Source organism: Episyrphus balteatus, chromosome 3, assembly GCF_945859705.1.
Source record: "Episyrphus balteatus chromosome 3, idEpiBalt1.1, whole genome shotgun sequence".
Lineage (NCBI taxonomy): Eukaryota > Metazoa > Arthropoda > Insecta > Diptera > Syrphidae > Episyrphus > Episyrphus balteatus.
The window spans coordinates 122,219,244-122,245,393 of NC_079136.1; the positions used below are offsets into that span (position 1 = coordinate 122,219,244).

At 30.0% G+C, this 26,150-nt stretch overlaps 1 protein-coding gene across 1 annotated transcript; it reads right to left on the reverse strand.

The window, feature by feature from the left end:
- Positions 1–1,252: 1,252 nt before the first annotated feature.
- On the reverse strand, positions 1,253–24,980 carry LOC129916592 (alkaline ceramidase). Its single transcript, XM_055996620.1, has 4 exons — positions 24,044–24,980; positions 12,391–12,647; positions 10,831–10,968; positions 1,253–1,969 (listed from the first exon to the last, which is right to left on the reverse strand). The coding sequence occupies exons 1-4, from the start codon at positions 24,137–24,139 to the stop codon at positions 1,651–1,653; spliced, it is 810 nt and encodes a 269-aa protein (XP_055852595.1). The 5' UTR covers positions 24,140–24,980; the 3' UTR covers positions 1,253–1,650.
- Positions 24,981–26,150: the final 1,170 nt, after the last annotated feature.

Below are 26,150 nucleotides of genomic sequence, written 5' to 3' on the forward strand. Positions count from 1 at the left end.
CTTGTACCTTAGATGATCAAGTTACACTCTACTTTTTTGTGCCCCGATGTACTTTTAAAAAAAATAAATTTTAAACTTGAAGAGAAAAGAAAAAACAAACAAATATTTCGATTCTTTTGGCTTTGTTTATATATTTTTGTTTCAGTGTTAACATTTCACCTAATTACTAATAACTATTTTCTTACATAACACAACTTTACCAACCTTTTCCTTAAAATACACAAAATTAAAAACTACAATAAGAATAGTTGATTTTCTTTTCATTGCGCTTACATATTCCCTGAAAGAACAAATGTTTTAATATAACTTTTTTTTATTGAAGTTGGTTAAAATTTTATTTATTTTTTTTTTTTTTTCAATATAACCTTTACAATTAAAAATAAGATCAAAAATATACAAATAAATCTTTATATAATTAAAAAAAATACAGTCGTAAAAATGATAATAATTAACAAATTTACACATAATTATGATAATTATGGAAAAAAATGTGGAGTCTTGGCTTAAAAATTCTTATCAATAAATATTTTTTTTTTAATTTATCACGAGCACTACAAATGGCAGGTTTTATTAAATAAACAATTGAATATATAATGTTCCTACGCCTACATACTTAAATTCATATACAAAAAAATATATGGGTTAGTTTCCTACTTAATGGCAGACCATATTTTTTTTTTTTACAACTCCTGTGTTATTTCACATTCTTTGTATGTGTATTAGACGAGTTTATACTAATTGTATAAAAATATATAAATTAAATACCTAGACCTTGTTGCTTGTTTGACAGTTACGAAAAAAAAAAACAAAGAAACATTATTTTAAATAAAAATACCATAGAAAATTTGCTTAAATTATACCAATCACAGCAGTGTCCGATTGGTATAATTCAAAACGTATTGATCTTAAAGTGAAATAAATATTTAAAAAAATAATTAATTACTTTGTGTGCACAATCTGACACATTACATACATATATGTATACTATTATTCACCCACCCGCTAAATGGTATAAACTGGTCTAACACACATATCAAATATCGCTAAAAAGCTTCTAAATGAAATTGTATGAAACTAAAAACGAAATTTCTATTATATGTATAGGATATGTTTATGAATATAAATTAATAACAATTTAATTTAGACCAGTTATTTTGTTATTTTTTTTTTTTGTAAATTTTCATTGGTCTTATAATTTCGCATCAATAAAGCATTTTTCTCTACTTTTTTTTGTTGTTTGTGTTTGGAAGCATTTTTATAATTTTTCTTTCTCTTTTTTTTTTTTGTATAATATTAAATAACTTTTTATATATATTTTGTTTTTAACTTAAAACTAATATATTTTTTTGTTTTTACTTAATTTTAATCTTAAGCGCTCAAAAGAGTGTCTTTTTTCGTTATTCGACTGAGTTAAATGTGTGTAAGTGTGCACGTTTAGTTTTGAGGTGTTTGACATTTTGCTTTAAAATTAAAAATTCTCACTCAATAAATAAACAATACTCGTAAATATAGATGTTTTTTTTTTTCAATTTCAAAACTTTTAATTTTAAATCATTTTTTATATACTTTGGTATTTAATTCTTTTCTTTTTTAAGTTACTGTATGTATTTTGGTCTATATAACAAGTATTTAATTTTGAGCTTTATTTTTTTATATGGCACTCTTGTGAACTGGATTAAGATTTTTAAATGATATAAATGGTATACCAAGTTCAAATTCATTTTTAGGCCAATATCTTAATACTGGCTGTCGTTGTGGTAACTCTGTATCAACATAGAAATATGCGTACAAAACTAATACGGTATAGGAGGCAATAAATATAAAAACATGCCAAAGTCCATGAAGGTAAGGGAAATTTATGGCTGACCAAGCATCACAGAACATTCGATCGTTGACCCAACAGAAGACTGCTATTAACCAAACGGCACATGAACGAAGACCAAGCCGATAAACTCGTTGATCACGGACTCTAAAATGAAAATAAAATAAATTACAATATTAAAAAAAATAAAAATGTTCACATAATTTTCACATTTATGTGTTAGGTTTGACAAAGAGCTGAAAACCCTTTGCAATATTTTTTTATAACTTAAAGTTTACTCTTCGAAATTTAAATAAATTGTAAAATTAAGTATTTTTTCGAATTCATTAAATTTCGATAATAGTCATTAGTTTTGTTTTGTTTTGTTTAATAGTTTTGTGTGCAAATTTACGATTTTACAAGTTAAGACTGAAATATAAAGGAATTACCATTAAGTAAGCTACCGCTATTATTTCTACTAGCCGACCCCGCACTCAAAATTCGAGTGCCAATTGTAATTTTTATTTATGCTCAAATAAGCACACTATTTAAATCACTTTATTTACTACTAAGAATATGCAACACTTAATTTTATTCGAAATTCGAGAATGTCTTCGAAGGTTCTCGTCTTTGCTTATAGAAGATTCCACTTCCAGAAGGGAGAGGGCGTGGTTCAGCACATTTGGTTTTGTTTTTTTTCCTCAATTTTAATTTATTGTTTTTATCTATTTCGGTAAAAAAAAATAAATAAAGTATACATTCTGCACATCTAGATAAAATTTCCTATCGTTCGGTATATAATTTATGCCCCTTCGGTTTTTGTGGGCCACGTATTTTGTACCACAAAATAAGTGTTTGCCGTTTTATTATATGATTTAGTCAAAACTAAGTACAAAATTCTTTTTTATAACAATTAAAAATTAAATGCACGACTGGGTCGCAAGAACTTGCTCTTAGGGTTCAAACTGCTGGAATTTTTATATAGAAATTTAGTAAATGTAATTATTGTAGTATTGTAAACAAATAAAATTGAAAAAAAAAACATCAAAATATTTTTTTCAAAAGAGTAAAACAACATCTGAAATCAAATTGCCCTTCAAAACAAGTAGGTATGCATTTTGTTTTATTAAGATGCATTTTTTGAAAAAATAATTTCAAAATCGTTTGAGCCGTTTTTTTTTTAAACTATTTTTTTATAAATAATTTTTTGGAAAAAAAGGTTTATAATAAAATTGGTATGCCATTTTGTAGAAATTACTAATCAACATTGTATTTAAAACCAAAATTTCAAGAAAATTCAATTTCCGGTTTTTGCAAATTTAATTTTTCAAAAATAATTTTCAATTTTTTTGTTTAAATCCAAAAATTATTTTTTTCAAAATTTTATTTTCGGCTTATATACAAATTATATAGATAAATGTTTTTTTTTTTTTTACAAAAATTTTCGTTGAAATCGAATTAGTAGTTTCGAAGAAAATCGGATTTAAAAAAAAAAACGTAGGGGGAAGTGGTCACCCTTCGTACACGGTCACCCTTCGTACAGTGAGCTTAAAACAAAAACTAAACGGTATTCAAACACGTGCTTACTAGTGTGCATAGACATAGTAGGCGCCGAGCTGCTAGATAAATTTTGAATCCTAAGTGCAACGGATTCGGTCGCCACAAGACTTTTAGTGTTTTTTAGTGCTCTGAGTAATTTTTTTATGTACATTTGATGTCATGTTGTGTTTAAGTTAACTATGTTTTTGGCTAAACAGTAATGAAGAATTGTTGTTCAAAGTGTTAAATTTGTGTTTTAATTATAAATATTGCAAAATCTCAGTACATTTTTTCAAAAATCGATTTTTCTGCATTATGTACAGCTTGGGGAGCATTCGTACAGTCAAACATGGGGCACATTCGTACGCATACGTATGCCCGCCAGTAAATTTTCTTGAGCAGATAACAATCAAAACACGGAGTTACAGTTTTATTGAAATGAAATTTAAACCTCTATAATAAGTTTTTCGCATTCTATAGTAAATTAAGGTTGGTATTTTTATATATGTAAATAATAATTTGTTTCAGAATCGTCGAATCGTGAAAAATTGAGTTTTTTATTTGTTTTTGTTTTTTTCTGAGTCAAGTTCAATTAATTAATAAATTAATAAGTAATTAAATGTTTTAAAACTCAAATTTGGCATTTGACAAACCAAAAGTTAGTCAAATTAACGTTTTAAATATCCTGTACGAATGTACCCCATGTGCTGTACGAAGGTACCCCACTGGTGGGGAGGATTCGTACAAAAATCTAATCCCAGTAAAATGGCTATAACTATTTAAGCCTTTGACTTAGAAGTGTCAAATTTTTTTGTAAAGTGTAATAATATACATATTACAAATGAAGTCCATTTTCTCGAAGCTGGAGTGAGTAAATAAATAACTAAAAATAAATAAGTAAAAACTGTACGAAGGGTGACCACTTCCCCCTAATAATGATTTTTCAAAAAAAGTTTTTTTTTTCATTAAATCTTTTGTCTTAAAACTTACATTTGAATTTTTTTAACAAAATCGTTAGAGCCATTTTTGAGAAATTTCAACTTTACTAAAATCAGTATATGACAATTAGGTACCTACCGTTATTTTTGGTCCAAAAAAATTAATTCCAAAAACCCCTCGCCAAATAACGCTAACATACCAAGTTTTACATTAATCGGTCCATCCGTTTAGGCTGTAGCTTCGTTTACAGAGAGACAGACTGACAGACGGACTTCCGGGACCCACTTTTTTGGCATTCTCTATCATCATTATGTCATGTCTGATTGTTATCTCAACTTTTTTTTCGTACGAATGCATAACTTGATAAATAGTTGCAAGTAAAAATTAGTTGACAAACAGAACCCAAAAACAAGTGCCCACAATTAGCCCCGTTCCATTGGAGGTGGTAGTTTACTCATGAGTAGATCTAGTACTAGAATTAACACATGATCTTCTACTCCAGGAGATTGGGCTTTTAAGCCAAACGTCAGTGTCGAAGAAAAAAAAAAAAGAAAACAGAAAAAAAACTTTTGACATTTCAATTCTGAGGAAAAGAGTGGCATATGTTTTCCTCAGTATGCGTTTGTTTTCCTCAGAATTGATTTGATTTGATTGGTAGGTTTTTTCTTGTACTTCTTTAATAAACAGTTATGATAGAAAGGAAAGGAAGACAAAGACAAATTGCTTAAAAGCCCAATAGGAATGTGTAGTTGGACTCAGCTCCGCCTGAGGCGGAGCGGGTTCGGACCGAGGTCGGACTCGTTTGCTTGAAGGGTCATTTTTACATTTCTGTCGATATCTTTTTTGTATGAAAAAATTCCAAACCGAAACATCGACGTTCAGGTGTGGAATTTTTTTCTACAAAAAGAGTATCGTCAGCGTCTTTTGTCGGCGCTCGTCGTCATCGGTGTGAGACAGAGAAAGTTAACGAGGCTGATTAGAACGTCGATTATGATTAGTGAGCTATAAGACTGAATGTTGGCTCCATCGACAAACTATACCAAGACTGGAAACTTTCGTACGTCTTACCCCCCAAAACCCTTTTGTGTACAGTGTTGTCTGTGAATATATGTGAAAGCCACCACGTTGTTGGTAAATGACTTTAACACGTACACATTTATTGATTCACGACATTCACCACACAACACAACCAACACGAACACAACGATAGATTGACGACATTCACCACACCTCGCAGCTTGTAGGCGAACGTCATTCGACGTGTTTATTATAGTTGGGCCTTAAAGCAGGTATAGGTTCTAAAATTTAGCTAAGGACTAAAAACAAGTTAAATTTTGGATCATTTTGGATATCAACATTCAACACAAGCCTTTAGAACTTGTCTATAGTTTACAGGCTCAAAATTTAGAATACGTTTGGGAATCTTTTTTTTAATTTAAAATTTAATTTTTTGACTCCCACAGTGTATAATAATAATCCTAATTTCTTAAATGCTTTATTAATTTGTTTATTTACCTTGTTCATCGCAGCAGAAAAGACGAATTTTCTATAGAATGGAAGATTTTTATTATTTTCCAGAAACTAAGCTAAAATGTATTTACCCTTAAAAAAAAAAATAAACTTACCATAAGAAAGCTTATACGATATTGAATTACTTAAATAAATGTTTATTACTAAGCTATAAAATAAACATACGTAACTATTATTTGCCATTCAAAATATTTTGCTCTTGCTAAATTAGCTTCAATTTATAAATACTTGTACACGTTCCAATAGCACTTATTTTTATATGAGTCTGAACAATGTCAAAGGTCTAAAGTTAATTTAGTTCTCGTTTGTCGTTGCAATAGTTTTTATTATAAAAAAATAATCAATAATTCATGGCCAAGGGTAAATTTCAGTATCATTGAATTCATAAACTTGCAATAGTTTATTTAAGTACTTGGATTTATTTTAAGAACAAAAAAAAAAAGGTTCAGTGTCTTCAATATATTATTTTTATATCAATAAAAAATTATTTTGAAAATAAATAATCTTAAATCCAAAAACCAACTTAAGCTGCATTATTTATTACATAATCAATTATAATTATTGTTTAACGATAAGCTGAGTTTCATAACAAATAATAAAATAATAGTTTATTATAAATCCAAACAACAACAAAAAAAAAGATAATCATAAAATCGAATTCGCAAAACAATCTAATTTAATCCATGGGCAAACGTTATCACTTGTGAAACTAAATTTTTGAAGCACAGTTTCGTTCAAATAAACAAGATGATAAATCAAAACGTAGACATTTAATTTCCTATAGCAGACAAAACAGAATTAATATCATAGCGAAATAAATAACCAAAATGCTCTTATGGTTAAAGTTGCTTTAAATGTTGAAGCTTTTTATAACAAAAAAATTATAATGACTTTAGTTTTTTTTATTAATCTTAAATGAAATGTAAAGAAGTGTTAAAAGTTGTTTTTTAAAAGAATGAAAACAACTGTGAAAGTGGTATAAGTCCACTTTTTGAAAAAATTAGTTAATGATCAATTTAGAAAGATATTTGCATCCTCTTATTTTGTAATTATTCACAAGCTAAAAAAAAAGCTTTATTATTAATTTTTTTTAACGAAGTCTAATTTTATTCTATTAACTAAATAGAAAAAAATAAATCAGTTCTTAATAAACTTGATTTAGTCATACAAATAAGTTGTTTTTAAATTGTACTGGTTTAATTTATTTCTACTTTTAACAATTGGAAAAACCAATCAAGTAAAATAATTTTTATAAAAAATTGGACTTTTACTTATACTTAAGTTTTAATTTTGTATTATTAATGAAAGGTATAAGTCCATTTGGGGGTAAAAAAAAAAACCGTTAATATTCTTTGAAGATTTTGATAAATTTAATTGCATTTTAAATTTTGACATTTTCTCTAACATTTACCTACAGATATTTTTAAAAATTTAAAAACGCAAACCCTTAAATATAATAATTCACTACCTATATAAGATAAAAGTTTCAAGAAAATTCAGTAGCCTATTTTGAAAATATTGATTTTCAAAATTTGAATTGAAAATATTGATTTAAAAAAAAAATTAATATTTTCTTAAAAAATAAAAATATATCATATTTTTTATTTTATTTTTTAATTAAAATTACTAAAACGCTTTCGTACAATAAAAAATTCGTTGAATTCAGTTTTAGTCGTTTTCGATAAAATCAGAAATTAGAAAAACGGTTCTATGCCAGGTACCGTTAGTAACATAAATACAAATACATTTTATTAAAAAAAAAAAAATGAAATCGTATGAGCCGTTTTCGAGAAAAAAAAAACTTTTTTAATTTGGTCTATAGCAAGATATCTCTGATCCAAGTCACTTAAAATTAAAAAAAAAACCAAAAGATTCATTTTCAAGATAGACGAATGCAGGTAATGAACGAAGAATTAGTCAAAATTTTGATTTTTGACAAAATGGCGGCTTCCCAAAGAAAAAAAATCGTTTTTTTCACGAAAATTTACCCTTTAAGGGGGGAAATCCCTCTGGAATTTTTTATTTTTGCATTACTTTTTTTTTTGCGTAATAAATTTATTTATCAACCGAAGAAACTATTTTCAGTGGTCTTAGCCTTAAATGAAGCCTCAAAAGTGCCTAGATAGTCCCGAAACCAATGCGCTCCGAACCTACCATAGTACGAAAACAAAAACTTTAAACGCATTTTTTTCGAAACTAGTTTTTTTCCGCGCCGTGCAATGTAACTCCAAAACTAATGAAGCTATCGACTTGAAATTTGAAGCAAATTACTCCTTAACTTATTGGCCACAACATGAACCTAAAAGTTGAATACAATTTGTACAGTAAATATTTTTTTTAACTACTTCTTTGTAAAAAAAACATGGTTTTTTTCGTTTTTTTGATTTCTAATTTTTATTTTTCATTAAAAAAAAATAAATTTAGGTTCATGCAATGCGTACTAATATCATCTAACGGAAAAAAATTTCTTTTTTGATTTAAGATGATTTCCTGGACCTGTGCATTGCACGGCGTAAACTAGAGGCGTCAACTTTGAAAGGCTCCACAGCCGCCATTTTGTTATTTTTTTCATTTCCAAAAAATTTTTTTCAATACTTAATAATGTCAGTAATATCTTGTCTTTTTCCAAATTTCAATTAGTGCTTTCAGTTTTTCATAAAAAAATATTGAAAAAGGTGTCGTCCAGAGGGATTTCCCCCCTTAAAGTGGCTTAAAAAATCGAATTATTGTTAAAAACCTTTTTCCTTCGTTTATTACCTGACAAAAGTATCTACATAAGAAAATTGTGTCAAAATTTCAAGCCGATTACTCCAGCCGTTTCGGAGAAATTTTGCTCACCGCTAGACACCTTTTTTTTTAGGTCTACTACAAAAATAACGGAACCCAATATTTTTTTTTTACACAGCGAATTCTTTTAGTAAATTAATTTTGCTATATGGATATGTATTTTTTATGTTTATATAATTAAATGCCTCTTCACAAAATACTATTCTTCAGAATATCTATTAATTAAGATTTAAATTCTTAAGGATTAATAAAATCAACCTTTTTGTGGGTTTAACCAAAAATATTCAAAATGGACTTATCATGTTTAAAAAAAAAAATAAACTCTTCAATTGTTATCTCAAGTGCGATTTTTTTACGAATCCTAAACTTGCCCTGTGGGTGGATATATTTGCCTCCGTTTAGGAAAGGGAAAATTTACTTAAATATTGCCTTCAAATGATAATACAAAACATAAAACACAACGGCAACACTTACAACACTGTTTTTACTTTTTTTAAGCCAGTATTTTATTTCTTAATTTTCTTACTAAATAAAGTTAGTTTTAAATAAATAGGTAGGTACCTAGTTTTTTTAAAAATTAATTTTTATTGATTTTTAATTAATTTTAAGTGATAAAGGTCATGTCACCAATTTCTTTATTCTACCTCAATAATCATAAAGATTTTATGCCATATTTTTAAAAATAAACTAATATAAATTTAAAGAAAAAACAATATAGTCATATTATTGTTCTGTAATATCGAGGCATTTATGTCAAATAAAAATAAACCACACAACTAAAATGTCAAATTATAAAATAACAAGAACAACCTTCCACAACATGTTCTAAAACATTTATACATTGTATGTATGTCAAATGTATTTTGTGCAAAGCAAAGAAGTCACGAATGATATATTGTGACTTAGAAACCTAATTACCGACCTTTAGCTTTTCGTGTTCGTGTTTAGTTCGGTATGTTCAGTTTTTCATTTATCTATAATATGTAGGCCTAGTTATATATAGTTTCCTTCCGTTTTTCTTTGGTCTGACACTGTATATACAATTTTGTTGGCATTTGAATTTGAAATCAATATGATACCCGTATTATATTGGTGGTTAAAAAAAAATTAAATTTTCAGAGCTCTAAATGATGAACGAGTGTACAATATAAATTTGCCATAACCACATCGTAGGAAGGAATAAGCAATTTGATATAAAAATGGGAATCAATGTAGTCATGTACTGGAAATCATTGTATTAAACATTAATGCAATTTTTTTAATAATAAATATACGTTAATTTGACATGTAAAAAGCTTTTATGACAGATATTTGTAATTTCGATTACACAGATAAAATTGTTTAATAGCTGCGTCAATTTACTGGTGTTACGGTGACGCTGCGTCAATTTACCGCTCGTTCTCTCGTTTTTTTTTCCCGCAGCGTCACCGCAAAAGCAATAAATTGACGCAGCGTCACCGCACACCGCTTTGTGTATGATTCTTATGGAATCAAATAGCGTAAAAAAAAAAAAAATGCATGTGTGCACCGGCCTTAAGAGTTTTGGGTCATTCTCTAAAGGAAATTAACGGTACTTGCCCAAATTGACAAAAAAAATCATATTTTCTCAAAAACGACTCTAACGGTTTCGATTGCAAATATATGTGCACTAACTAACACATTTGACTGTCATGAATCTGTTCGGTCACATTTTCTGACTCAGAAACTAAAACAAAAAAAAAAGAAACTCATTGAACAACAAAAGATTGTTATTTTCTATTTGGAACAGTTCAGAGCAACGTCATTGAACACACTTCCAGAGCCAAATCGTGTTAGTTTGATTTTTGGTTCTGTTTGTTCACTTTATTAACAGAACTAATACCGAGTAAAAAGAAATATTTTTTTCGAAATCTTGCATTTTTCCTTGGATTGTAATACAACCACTGAAATTACTAGAATAGAATACTACTGAAATTACTGTAATAGAATACACAACGGTAATCATATTATCTTATTCAAGCCAATCAAATTAACAGATTCCATAATTTTTTTATTTATATATATAGCTTTAAATTTTCTTCAACGTATCTTCCTGAATATCATTTCTTTATCTTAATTTCAGATCAAACAATAAATTCAAATAAAAGCTAATCATCCAAATATGTAATCGTTTTAATTTGTAGAGGTTCTAATAGGTAGACTTAAGTGTATATAAAAATGTTATCTTAATTATTATTATTGTTCTCTATACTCACCGTTGTAATTCGCTATATAACATGACCATAGTAGGCACCGATAAGGCCATCAGCACAAAGGCATTAATGAATGGTTTCCATAATGATAGACCAGTCGCCAGTAAGGCTGAGTAGAACATAAACTTGCTGAATGTTTTTCTGAAAACAGAGAAAAAAAAACAATAAACAAAAAAACAAAAGAGAGATAAACAAACAAAAAAAAACAAAGGAAAGTGAATTTAAGTTTGTTTATATCATTAACACGCGGCTACGTGTTCAATGATTATTTTTTATCAAATTGCTTTACTCGTTTGTTGCGGTGGGAGGTGGTTTTATCTTTTAATTGCCAAAGGAAACGATTCTTAGAAATCAAAACAAAAGAGAACAGATGGTTGTTGTTTTGAAAATTTGTCGCAAAATGATAAAGGAGACTGATTGTATGAAAAAATTGGTTAAATTTGAGTTTTCGATTAATTTTTTTAACACATAAGCAGAAGTTGAAAAAAAATATCTAAGGTAGGTACATATAACGAATTCACCAAAGATCATATTGAAAACATTTAAAATGCCAATTTTTTTAACGAGGCTTTCTTTAATATTTAATTAATTAAAACCCGGGTAAAAACTGATCAGTTAATTGACGTTCAAAATATGTATGAAAAAGCATTTTTTTTGACAGATATAGATCAAAAAACAAACTGATTTTTTTACCAATGAAACTCAAAAAAATACAAATAAGTACTCGGCAACCCTACTCAAATGCTAAAAAAAAAAATCTCTCACTCACAGAAATTCACTTAGCAGGTTCATACCATTGTATATACATATATATATACAATGTTCATACCATAACAAAACTGTTTTACAATTATGAGCACTAGGTGGTGCTACTTGTTAATCCTTTTGACATTTCTTTTCAAAAAGTAAATTTTCAGTATGAACGTATTACCTATATTCTAGATTCTTCTTAATGTGAAATCATTTTTCAATCAATAAATGTTCAATGTTCAATGTATATTTGGACTGCTAGAGTTACATCATAAAATGGTTCCACCAAATACAAAACGACTCTAGCTCCATGTTCCCACCTATCGGGAACTACAGAAAACATTTTTGACGTTTCTTTCGGGGAAATTTTGTCAAATAGTGTTCAGGGGATAATTTTCAAAAATTTCCAATATAGAAACGAAAATTTCCTTTTTGTTTTTGTTTAAACTAATTAAGAATTTCTAGAATCTATTTAATACGTCCATGATTTTCATACCCCAACGCCGCAAAAGAAGTATAATTTTGTGTGTTTTTTGTTTAGCATTTCACTAGGGTTGCCAGGTACTTGAAAATGAAATGAAACATTTGTCAACTTTTTCTTTAAAATATGGTTGCCATATAGAAGTTTTCTTTTTAAAAATGGCAACCTTTTTTCTTTTTCAGTAGCAACAAAACTTTCCTTTGACAATAATTATTTTAATGGTCGTCTCTCCGACACATCATATACCTACTCGGTAGACTAGCCAAATAATTTTTTTGATTTAAAACTTAACTTATGTTTTTTTTTTAATGTTTATTATAATTATGACTTACCTATCATTATGACAAAATCTCGGATAATGTCGCTTTGGGAAGAACAAAGAATATGCTGCCATAAATACCCATAAAATTGCCAACTCATCTAGCAGTTGTCCAATTAAGCTAAGGGTTGCATGAAAATACATAGAACTTAAGCCGACAACAATTAAAAGCACCCATAATATGTGTATTCCAGGTGTAACAAATCTTCCATATTCTTTGAATAGGTAAATTAACATTGGCGGGAACAATAAGAATAAGAAATTGCTTATCTGAAAATGAATACAAAAAGAAACAGAAAAAAGAAAATATATATAAAACATTTTATTTGCAAACAATGTAGCAGTAGAATTAAAAAAATTAATGTTTAACATGCACGTTAGAGTCATCCATATACAAATATTTATACTAAGCCAAAGTGTAGACAGAATAAATAACAATTTAAAGAGGGTGTTAGAGACATAAGGAGCTTACGTCGGTCTTCACCGTTAGTGGTGATGACGGTGACGGATATGTGGAAAAATGAGATTTTTAAAGAGTAGAGTGTTAAAGTACTTATGGTAGATTGTTGTACCGTACCCTGTGACATGTTTTGAATTGGTTGGCTTTTTTTTATGTGTATGAATTTGTAAGGCATTGATTTAAAAAAAAAAAAATATTTTGCCTGGTGCAAATTAGAAATTCCTATGTCTTAAAAAAAATGCGATTGAAGTTATGTATGTACCACTTTTCACTTTCAGAAATTCATTTTTATGAAAACTTTTTTTGTTCTCGTGTCAACATGCCTTTTAAAATGTAGTTGGCTAACACCATAATAATTCGATATAATCGCTGCGTTAGTTAAATTAGTTAAGGTACATAAATGTCATTTTGACATTTTTGTCGAAAAGTAATTTCGATTCCCAAGACGGTGTTCACATTGGCCTCACGTCGGTCGCCGACTCATTTTGACAGCTATATGTGAGTCCGAAGATTTTAAATGAGTTTTAAATTTCCTGCCTCTTTTTGACATCTCTTTCTCACCATGAAGTGCAAGTGAGAAAGCAACACGTATACGTCAAAATGAGACGGCGCGGCGGAGTGAGGCCAAAACATAGTCCAAAATTTAAAAATTGTCACTCCTAGCTATGTAATCACTCCCAAAAGCAAACGTCAAATCACTCCACTTGTCAAATTAGTCTTGAAAAAATTCCAAAATTTCACAAAAAAATTTCACTCATGAAGTGCACTTGAGAAATCAACAAGGAAATGTAGAAATAAATCGGTGGACTGTGTCCAATGTGATTGAACACTGCCATAGTCGCGTTCAGTTGTCACAAGATCCCGTGTTCCCTCATTATTACTCAACTACTTATCATCATCTGACAAATGAGGTATCGTTGGAAGCATCTTGCTTGTCCGCTGTTCATAGGATATGAATAGTTTTCTACCATATTGGTTGATTTCGCAGTAGTTGAGCTCAGGGGGCCTATTACATTTATTACGAAACGAACGGCAAAACAACGATAGCCACAACAAACGATAGTCGCGACAAAGTCCGACTACGGTTCAAGCGCAAGTAACTTCACTCCTATTTGTGACACAAAAAAACCAAAACGAAAGCCAAACGACAGCAAAATGTCAGTCGTATTGAAAAAAAAACGAGTATCGTTCAGCCTTAAACGATTATCGTTTTACGCAGTCGCGTGTCATCGTTTGCATACGATAATCGTTTTACGGAGTCGCTTTTCAACGATAACGATCCGATTTAAACGATAATCGTTTTACGTAAAAGGCCCCCAGATTTGTTTTGCGCATTACAGTTTTGGCGTCTGCTTTTATTTAAAAACAAGTATGTATTTTTTTAACTACTTAGCCCCATTTTATTCTGACTCCATTAAATTTGAAGTCGACATTTAAAATAAGAAGTTTTAAAATTAATATGCGATTTGACAGTTGTTTTCTTATTTTTAATAGGATCTTTAAATATAACGGAAAGTACATAAATTGTTCAAATAATAAAATAATTTCGAATCCAAAAGCAAATATACCTAATTTCATTAAATTTTTGACATTTTATTCTTGGCGAAATCACTATAACAAGTCAATCATTTCCGTTCATTATAATTAATGATATACTCGTACGAATATTTGAGTAGATAAATGCATTTATTGCAAAATACCGCTATTCGAGTTAAAATCTACCTTTCAACGAATTAATTTTATTTAAGTGAAGCAAACAGAAACAGTCAATACAATTAGCAAATTGTGTAGAAACAGCTGATTTCAACGTAAATCTGCATTCAATTTATTTATTTTTAGCTCTCATCTTGAAATACCAAACGTATAAGGTACCTATGTATATGAATTGATTTTAATTTTAATTTAATTTATTTATTTATTTATTTATTTAATATCAATTAGAGTTTACAATCTCAAATAGACTAACGAAATTTTTAAAATTATACATAGAATCATTATAAAATTAAAGCTACCCAAAAAAATAAAATTATATATTTACATTATTTAATTAGTTAAAAAATACAAATTTAACATATTTTTGAATGAGTTTCTACTCAAATGGAAATTAAAATCTATATTATTTGACACATTATTAATCTCCCTAACACTGCGAGTCATAGGTTCATTAAACGCATAATTTACTCTATGAACGTTTTCGCGGAATAAGGTTCGAATTCTTAGTTCTCTAGAAGGAGCGTAAAGATCTATCAGCGATAACAAATAAGGACAATCAATATGATATGATAAAATATCACTGACAAAATTTATAGCAAACATCTTACGGCGGTTTTCTAATGTCTGTATACCAATAAGCTGACATCTAACGTTATACGAAGGCATTTCAATGTTCCAGCCTAGTTTGTGTACTACAAATCTTGTAAATTTTTTTTGGATATTTTCTATTCTTGTAATATGAACATTGTAATGAGGATTCCACACTACGCAGCAATATTCCAGGACCGATCTAACATACGAAACATAAAGGGCTTTTAGAGTGTATGGGTCCCTAAGACCAAACGAATTACGAAAAATAAAACCCAACATAGAGTTGGCTTTGTTCACCATGTATTCTGTGTGATGTACAAAGTTTAGCTTGTAATCAAAAATTACTCCAAGGTCTTTTTTAATAGAAACTCTTTCAAGGACATGATTATGCATATTGTAATCGTAAACGATAGGTAACAAACGACGAGTAAACGAAAAACATTGACATTTGGATATGTTTAGGGCTAATTGGTTTATATTGCACCAGTTGATAAGATTTTTAACATCGTTTTGGAGAAGCGTACAGTCTGTTAAATTTTTTACACGTCTAAAAAATTTTAAATCGTCCGCAAACATAAGACACGTTGAGTTAGTAAGGACATCAGGAAGGTCATTTATAAAAATAAGGAACAGCATTGGACCTAAATGACTCCCTTGTGGAACGCCGGAAGTTACAGAAAAGGGATGAGAGGTAATCGAATCAATTGAAACCATCTGGCTGCGTCCTGTAAGATAAGCTGTCAGCCATTGAAGCATGTTGGAATGAAAACCTATGTTCTCTAATTTTTGCAATAAAATTTTATGATGCACCCTATCAAACGCCTTTGCAAAATCGGTGTAGATAACGTCCACTTGGTAACCCTTTTCTAATGAATTGAGAATACAATTCGTGAAAATGGTTAGGTTAGTGGAAGTTGATCTACCGGATACAAAGCCGTGTTGGTACGGGGATATGGTTTCTTTCAATATAAAATTCAATTTATCGCAAACAATTTTCTCAAATAATTTAGGAATTGAGGACAATTTACTTATGGGTCTGTAGTTTGTGATTTCCTGTTTTGGACCACATTTGTGAATAGGAGTAACGAAGGACGTTTTCCATTCTGGCAAAAATACACCATACTTTAACGAACTATTAAAGACAAAACACAAAACTCTAGATAGAGCGACGGAACATTTTTTCAAAACAATAGGTGGAATTTCATCCGGACCAGAATTAATGTCTTCAGTTAGACCACATAGAGCTAATTCCACATCCGATATGGTAACACTTAAATTACCTATGTTTAGACTATTTAGGGACTGGCAGAAAGAGGTGTTTGTGACATTACTAGAATCGATATAATTTGACTTAAAAAACTTAGCAAAGGCATCGCAAATTGATGGTAGACTTGTTAAAGTCGAACCTAAATATTGCATACTTTTAGGGAATCCATTTGATTTTTTTTTATTTTTAATGAAACTCCAAAAACATTTACTATTGACTTTTAACTTGGATTCCATAGAGTAAATATAGTTTTTATATAAAAATTTATTTAGAACATTGAAATTCTTTTCTAATTCATCATAAATACTGCGCAAATTGGCATCAGAAGAACACTTTCGTAAACATTTGTATGCTTTATTCTTTTTATTATTTAAATTAATTAATCGACCGTTATACCAAGGAGGCTTAGAAGCATTTTTCAATTTAGTTTTAGGAACGAATAGATCGATAGCCGTCTTAAGAGAACTAAGAAAATTGTTGTAAAAATTTGATAATTCACAAGATTGAATAAAAGTTGAAGGCAGTGCTAGATTATTATTTATATAACTCGCAATGTTACTGAAATTAGCTTTGGAAAAATTATATCTATATTGAAAAGGCATTTTTGGTTTGAAAAAGTTTAGTATTTTAAATTCAAAAATCAAAAATTTAATTATAATTCATTATGAACTGAATCCCAGACCCAATTAAAAAGCGAAGTACAATGACCACTTCAACGTGGCTTAATGAAACGCCACCATATGCAAGACACTAAGTATCTCTGGATTGGGGATATTTTTGTTTTTTAATTAGTAAATATCTAGAAAGTGAAACAAAATGACATTACTATCGCCCTCTTAAGGATGAGAGAAATGTTTTTTTAGATGTAGATGTTTTTTTAGCTTTTGAACTTATTTTTATTAAAATAATTATTTTAGGGTTATATTCCTGTGATAAAGTATTTGCATATTTTCTGCACATACAAAAAAATATTTTATGACTTATATAGCCTATGATCAGCGAACAAGCAAGACGCTTCCAACGATACCTCATATAAATAATTGTTAGGAGTAATTTAGAACCTATGATGGAATAAGTGAACCTGTAACCCAGAGGTGCGTTCTTTTTCTAACAATAGTGAACGATCGTTGTTATGTCAAAAATTATTGTTGAAGTGTCATTGTTAGAAATCGTTGGATTATTTACAAATCATTTAGGAACGATTTATTGTTAGAGATTGTTAGACTGTCAAACCACCAGCTAAATTTCTTTTGAGAATACTTTTATTTCCATTATTATAACAAAAAAATTTGTTTTTTATTTAAAATAAATTATCTTTCATCAAAAAATTACAAAACTCTCTTTTTATTTTCATTTTTTCCGCTTATTTCCAAAAGAAAAAACATCTTTGAGTTTGTTTTGTAAACAAAACATCCACTTTGACACATCAACAATCTCATGAATGTTTAACTCATATCATGGAGGTGAGTTGGAAATAGTTACGATTTGTAACTTCAAAACGAGTTTAGGAACGATGTTCATCTGTCAAATAGTTACAAATCGTAACTATTTTGTAGTTTAGGAACGATAAAAGTTAACGATAGTTAACAATAGTTAACTATTGTTAGAAAAAGAACGCACCTCAGTAAAAATTGAAAGTTTCCAAGCTGTCAGCTGCATCCCTTTAATGCATTTCTCTATTTTTATAGATTTCTGTCATTTATTTATTTCGTTAAATAAGGGGGGTTCACATTGACTAACTTACCGGACAGACCAGCCGCCGTTTGGTCTGATCTGATGCTGTTTTGATAGTGTGAACACCTGTCCGGTTTGCCGGATGGTTTTCAAAAAATTTTGATTTTTTGGTGGTCGGACGGACATGTTTGTCAATTGAACGACATGTCTGTCCGGCAGATAGTGATAATCCATTCTCTTTAATTTGAGAGCAGAATAGGTGAAAGATACATTAAAAATAAGATGAAAAATGGGTTTTGATGAAAATTGTCTGATGAGTGTGAACGAAAAATATAATTCAGCCATCAGGCCAAATGACAATCGGTCTGTCCGGTAAGTTGGTCAATGTGAACCCCCCTATACTAACGTCATAATAATGACCAATTTGACAATTTAACAAATCACGTTTCAAATGAGCGTGTTCAGCACAAATGGGAAGTTGCAATTTTGATTAGAATAATTTTTATTAGAATAAAAATGTGACTCGCATTTTAGCCATATTACATATTTAGACTTTTTTATAAGGTTAATGTATGTTGTTTAAATTTTATATTTACAATTTACTTCTTACGGCCATATTATTCACTAGTTTAAAAAATACAACTGGATGTAAAGAAATTGAAATGTCAAAAATAAATCCAAATCTATGATATTCACTATCACACAGAGAAAAAAATAGTCATTTTTAACTATTGTTTAACTATTTTCATAGTTTAAATCGGGATAACTATTTTGGATTTGGATTTATTTTTGACATTTGACACTAGTGAATAATATGGCCGTTAGTAACTAATTAATTGATCCGGAGTGTATTTCTCAGTGCAATACTCATATCGTATTTATTTATTATTCATCAAACTTGAACAAACAAATACACCATCCAAAGTTGCCTGCAAATGACGATGATGATGACTAAGTGGTGGAGTATTATATACGCATTTCATCAGTTCTTTGTCGGAATCCGAGTAAAAGTACCCATAGATTTGGTTTTCTTTGTGTCTGACTATATGTTTTGCAGAACCGTGCCATATTTTAGAATTTGCTTTGTTTGTTATTTAATGGAGAGAATTTTCAATTGTTTATATGTATTATGTACCTTGATGCTTGATGACACATACACACAGTGGGACTGGGGGTTTTATTTGTTTTCGAAATCTATGGCGCCTTTAGCAATAAAATCGGAATTAGATAAATGCAAACACACACTAATCGAAATTGCTCTTTGGATAGAAATTCTAGTGAAAATATTTTTTTTATAGCTTTTAAGTTTGTTTATTTGTTTGTGATTTAAATCGATACTTTAAACAGGGTAATTTTTTTTTTCCTGATTTGCAATAAAATTAAGTATCATTATGAGTTTAAAGTCTAATTAATTAAGTTTGTATAGACATCTGGTTCAAAGTACTATAAATAAGGTCAAAGTCTTTCTTGAAATTATTGAACTTGATAAAATAAAAACACTGTAAAAAGTTTCAAAAACTTTGACAGAAACAAATGCATATTTCCATTCGTATTCCATTTATAAGTTATTTCCATTTTTTTGATCACATGTCTTATTTAGAATGAAAGCGTAAATACGTCATATTTGAAGGTTTCTTTGGGATCATTAACTTACTGTTGGCAGTAAGTTAAGGAGCCCAAAGGAACGCACCCATTATTGCCAATTACAAATTAAACAACAACAAAAAATAAAATGATATATTTTTTTTTGACAAATGAGAGCTGTCAAAATGAAAAAAAATAAGACAAACAAAAGACATTAGATAAGTTAAGAAACATTAAAGACGGTATTCATTTACATTGGCGCACGCGCACAGACTTTGTGTTTTTTTTTAACACCCACGTAAAATTATGAACATCGTAATTCGTCGAACAGTGCTGACATTAGACTCATTCCATTTTGACGTCTTAATGATGAAAACGAGGTTTTTAAAACTTTGTAAAAATCTATGCACTCTTATTGAAATTTTGCTGTTTTAACATTTGGTATTGCCTATACTCGAGCGAGAAAAATATAAAGATTATGAAAATTGTTTTCTTCACGTACTGCGTACTCAAAAAAACATCGGTTGAGTGATTTTAATGTGAACATCGTCTTCGACCCGGTTTAGATTGGAATGCTTGAGTGCGGCGTGTGAAGTGAGGAAATGTATAACCCCTTACTTTTCTTACATACAAACCGCCTTTAGCCCGGTTCAATCATCCTAATCTAAACTGGGTCTTAGAGACTAAAAAGCTTTTCAAATTTCGATCCTCCGATTGCTTATAGGCTGTTTTCACGAGAGCCCAAATGAGGTAATTACGCAAATTATCTCATTTCGAATGTCAAATCGTATAAAAAAAAAAATTGAATTTGAAATCTGAACAGACCTAATTTGCGAAATTGGGTCAAACAGTTAACTTAAAGGCTTGGCCACACTGGAGGGTATGCGGTAGCGGTACGGGTAGCGGTGAGGGTACTTGTATGAAAAAAATTCCAAACTGACACATCAACGTTCAGGTGTGGAATTTTTTTAGTACAAATATCGTTACCGCTATACCGCATACCCTCCGGTGTGGCCAAGCCTTAAAGCTATCGGATAGCTTTATTTTCTTTTTGCAAAGAAACGAAACATTTTCTGTCAAAAAATAATCTGAAGGTATCTGAGAATTTTTGTGTATATTTCAGGTATCCGCGTGATCAGCTGATAAACATTTTTGGCTATTTTTTATTTTGATTTCTATTCAAGCGATTATTCAGCGATTCACGCGATTATTCAGCTTGAAAATAAAATAAATTTGCAAAAGTTAAAGTTAAATCCATTGTGCAAGAACTATGCAACAATAAAAAAAAAAAAGAATTTGCTCAAAAAAACAATTTCCTCTTTTCAATATTTACATATTTGTTTTTAGCTGCTTTGGCAAGCTATCTGGATAGCTTTTCATTCAAAGAGATATTCTAGATCCGGGTATCCCAGATAGCCTATCCGATAGGTGTTTGAACGTGCCCATTATCTCATTTGGGCTGTATTGAAAACAGGCTATTAGCTGTCAAATGGAAATTGACTTAGCAAGAAATCACATATAGTTTCAAAATGGCCGCTGAAGTGTAAATTTTACTCTTGTGCATTACTCGCCAAAAGAAATATACATGCCTATTACAGAAGACGCAGGGATTCAATCCCCGGGACTCTACTAGATCCGCAACTGAATGAAATTTCAATCCATGAACTCCCCGGCATAAACTGTATTATAGATCCACGAAAACACACTAAACTTCTTACCGACATACGTCATTGTTGACACTTATATAGCCAAATGTCATTCTATCACTTCCGCACCGGCGGGTTCGGTAATAGGAAATCTGACGAAAGTGACTCTCACTCCCCTTTGTATATAAAATCTATAGTACTATCATGAAAAAAAAACAGCGCCACCAAAATAGCAGGCTAACGAACGAACTAAAAAATATGTCAAATTTCAAACAGAAAAGTATATCTCATCTCCTTACTCCCATTATTGAATCGATCTAAGCGCCCTCGCGACCACTCAGGTAGCGAACAAACTAAAAAATTTCACTTCATGGTAGTACTATAGATTTTATATACAAAGCTCCCGCAGCAGTGAATCTGCGTCTTTGGAAATAGGCATGATAACCTCTAAAATTTTGACAAGTTAAAAGAAAGTTTGACATATGTCAAAAATTTGTTATTGAAATGTTTGTTGCTTTACATTGAAAAATATAGCGAAGGTATAAGAAAAAGACATTGGAGACCTACCTAAATAAATTGAGAATTGACAAATATTTATGAATTATGCAATTATAATAATTTTGGGCTTCGTCAAAATTGATATTTTTTTTTTTCGAATAACCGCTGAAATGAAATGAATGAAATATATTTGCAATTAACAAACTTTCCTATTTTTATCTGCATTTTTGCAATATTTTCTCAATCAACAAAAAAAAAAAAAACACATTTTTCTTCAAAACACACAAAAGCATGATGGCCAATTTATAATGATATCCATCATACACCCACTTAAATTAATATTTTACCACATCATTGATATGCGCTGTTTACAGTTTTCAATTTATATTTTCCACCGACACCGAAAGTTTGTTTCTAACGCCTACACACTAAACTCAGTGATGTTTTCTCTTGACATTTTCTCTAAAGAAATTTATGTCTGTAAGGTCAAGTTTCCCACATAAAAATAATAAATTAATTTCAACTCAAATAAGGAAGACGCAAAACAATTATTAAAAAATATTTATGTCTATTTAAATGACGAAAATACTCAACGACCCACTTAATTCAAACAATCTCTATCCGGATAATTATTATTATTATTGTGTGTAAAATGGCGCCCAACATGTGATAATATAAATATATAAGAGTATTTTTCCTCTATGTTTTCTACAAAAAAAAAAAAACAACAAAACAAAAAAAAATACCAAACTCAAGTTCTATCTTTGTTACAGCTGTTTAAGTTTTTAATGCGAAAATGACATACAGACATGATACTTTACAATACAACCATGTAGGTACTATGTACTTGGACATAGATACAAAACATGATTACCAAAGTACGAAATGTTCCCTTTTCCCCCTTTTATTGTTGTTTTGCATTTTCCATTATACCAAGTTGTCCTCGCCTTCATAGAAAACTGGGAAACAAAACAAAATCAAACCCCTTAAACAACGAAGAACTTACAAATAATAAAAGAATAGTAGATACTTTATACTCAGGTGAAAAAAAAACATCGTTGGTAAAGTAAAAACAAACAAAGCTTATATCTAGTCCATTCGAAAAGCTAAGTTTGTTGCCAAGTTTTACATTGCCTAGGTACATGTAACAAAATTTCAGGCTGTCAAAAATGAAAGTAACAAAATTGTTTTTAAAACCAATAGTTAACCGGAAAAAAACCGACGTTTGATTCGGTAAGTCAATTCGCCAAACATTTGCAAATTTTGCATTCGTAACAAACTGTCGGACTTTTTAAGAGAAATATTTTTTTCCACATACATAAATTTAAAGACTTGTTTATTCAATCAATTTGACAAATAAAAGTTTTTAAATTGTAAAATAGGTCCGTTCCACACTCAGTCTGAGACTGCCGAATTTAGTAATATTTTGTTATTTTTGGTACCGAGCCTTTTCCCAACTGACAAATTTAGTCCCAAGAATTTCCTTGGGCAGAAATATGACTTCTGTCAAATGAAAAGTTGACGTACATATGTCAAACAAATTAAAAAATAATAAAACAAATCTGGTTGTGGTGATTTTTAAACTGAATCGCATTTACGTGTTTTTGTTTATCGAATCAAACGTAAAATATAAAATTGAGATTGTTTAATGGTGTTCAACTTGTAACAAACTTTTTTGCAGTCCGTATTGGTTTAATTTCCTTTTCGGAGTTGAGAGAGAATTCTCTCCACCTTTTTTGACAGACTTCCTAATTTAGTGCACAAAAAGTGTGGAACAGACCTATTTTCAATAAGTCCGTTTGTGTACTTCCTGGGCGAAAATATGGGAACTGTCAAATTTTTACAGTGGGGATGAGATATTCCCAAAAAACTACACAAACTGAAAAAAAAAAAATACTGGAATGCGAAAACAAACAATTCCGGAAAATTTGTTTATTTTAAGGCTTACCCAAACGGAACTAATGTCAGTCATGAATTCGTAATTTTATTTTTTTTTTTTTTTCACATCCTACTTGAAGTATGTAGTTTGATTTGCACTTGAGTATAGCTAATATACAGGTTTTATTTTCAAGTTCACGCAATGCGCAACAATGGAAATAGAGTAAATGAAACTTGACACACATTTGGAATCATTGGGAATTGATGCCCAGCAATATTATATATTATAACGTCTTGTTTTTAGCTCCCCTCATTCCCTTTCCACCTTAATGATCAATCATTTAACTAAACTTACCGTATTAACAAACTCAGCTATATTTGATGATATTAAATAATTTCCCTCACACCAATCGACAGGCGAACTGCCCGGCTTCAGGTGCTCCCAAGCCATCTGATAGAAGTCAAAACTGTCACTTCCGGCGAAACTCAGATTTGTGGTTGCAATTGTTCACTTTCCTTGCAGACAAAAACCCCTTTGTCAAGGGGGTGGTAGTTTGAAGAGCGGTGATAGGGCTTTTTAGATGAGTGGACTTGAATTCACGTGAGAAGGTTATTGCTTTCTGTTTACACACACACAACAACCCGTACAAATTTGCGGCGATTAATTACTCAGAGAAATGAGAGAAAGAGTGCACGTTTCTGTCAAACGTCAATTCACACACACGAGAGAGCACGTCTTTGACAGATGCGGCAGCAATAAAATGACAAGTGCACTGCAACCACAAAAATTTACAAAAAAAAAAAAATATTTAACAAGGTGGAAACAAGATTTTCTGCAAAGGGTGGTGGGTGGTGTTGGAAGAACAGAGCAATAAGATTTTTTTAATAAACCAACAATTTTAGCCAGGTTCTTTATAAGAGGAATTTTTATTATGTAAGTCGCAATTTATCACACACGCCTTTGTTCTAAAAAAAATTGGATCAAAAATCGTAAACACTTTTCAACAACTTGAGCAATAATTTTTACACACGGAAATGCGATAGCGGATATCCTTTGAATGAAATCGCATTTGAAAGTGAATTTCCGATAGTTTATTCGGCAAATTGACAGTGACTAGGTTGGACGCCAATGGTTACGAACTAGTTTTTCATTTAACTTTTTTTATTTATTTATATACAACAGAAAATACATAACATAATAGCAAAATTAGAACATTCTAATAGATACATAGCGCACAACCGTTACGAAGTAGGGTCTGTGTTCGACTAGCTTTCGCTTGTCTGATGAAAAATTGATTCAGGGGGCTGCTATAAGAAAAGGACCATGTATGAAACGAACACAATCACGACGAAGACCAACAACAAAAAAGCAAAAACAAAGTACACTCTCACTCACTCGCTCGCTCTTTCTACCAACGTAAGTCATCCACCAGTCAGTGAGTCTGGTTTTCGTTTTGATGCAGTTGTTTTGTCTTGAAATGTCATCATTAATTTTATTTGGGTTTGTGCGGGCTGAAGAGAACGGGAGGAGGTTGTTTTTTTGCTAAATTGAATGTTGTCAACATAACAGCTGTTTTTGGCATTTTCGTATTCACATGACATTCGTTCAGTTTTTGTTTTGTTTACTTCATTGAGTATTTGCTTAAGTAAAACAAATGTTGATGACGATAGGGTGAAACTGGTTTGATCTTTGTTGATTTTAAATATTGGTTGGTTACTCATACGCCACAGTGTACACTCTGTTTAAGTTCTTATTTCTATTAGAGCTGTTTAGTGAAGGAATAATTGCAGAAGTGTCTACTTATAAAATTAATAAATATTAAAAATAAAACATAATGAGAACAATAACATAAAATAAAAAAGTAACATAACTTCATAAAAAATCTTTATTGGAAATATTATACCTACCCATTCAAACAAAAATTTGTCGGGAGTGATAAATAATATAAAGAGCCAGTTTATTGACTTTTTGTTTCTTTTGCAGAACAAGAGTATATTTATATTAGTAAACAAAAATGGAGCTTTTGCACCCTTATCAAAAGCAAAAGCCTCCTTTTTGTTTTTTTTTTTTCAAAATATATATCGTAAAAAAAACAAAATTTTGATATATTGATTTTAAAACTTCTTGTAGAGAGTTAAATTTTCTATCAGACTTACGAGTATATGTTTTTTAAAAATTGATACAAAAAATTCTATACCAAAATAGTCAACACAAAGGCTATGTGGAGTTGGCACCACCAAATGCTAGTTTTTTTTTTTTTTTCAAACCTGTCTGCTTCGATTGTCCAAGGTTAGCCCAAGATTTTTTTTTCGCTAGCCCAACCTTAGTTCTAAAATTATAACTGAATTATTTTTTTTTTCACCTCAAAAATCACAAAAAATTATTTTTTTTTTTTATTTAGTGTAAAAATTGTTGGTTTTGCACTGTGGTTCGTTTGCCCAGGATAGCCCTTTTTTTTTTC

What these genes read in the sequence shown, in the direction of transcription:
- LOC129916592 (XM_055996620.1), bottom strand. Translation starts at nt 24,139, where the DNA reads ATGGCTTGGGAGCACCTGAAGCCGGGCAGTTCGCCTGTCGATTGGTGT. An exon ending in AGATTTTGTCATAATGATAG is followed by an intron (nt 10,969 to 12,390) that starts GTAAGTCATAAT and finishes CTCTGTTTTCAG; the next exon opens with AAAAACATTCAGCAAGTTTA. An exon ending in TTATATAGCGAATTACAACG is followed by an intron (nt 1,970 to 10,830) that starts GTGAGTATAGAG and finishes TTTTCATTTTAG; the next exon opens with AGTCCGTGATCAACGAGTTT.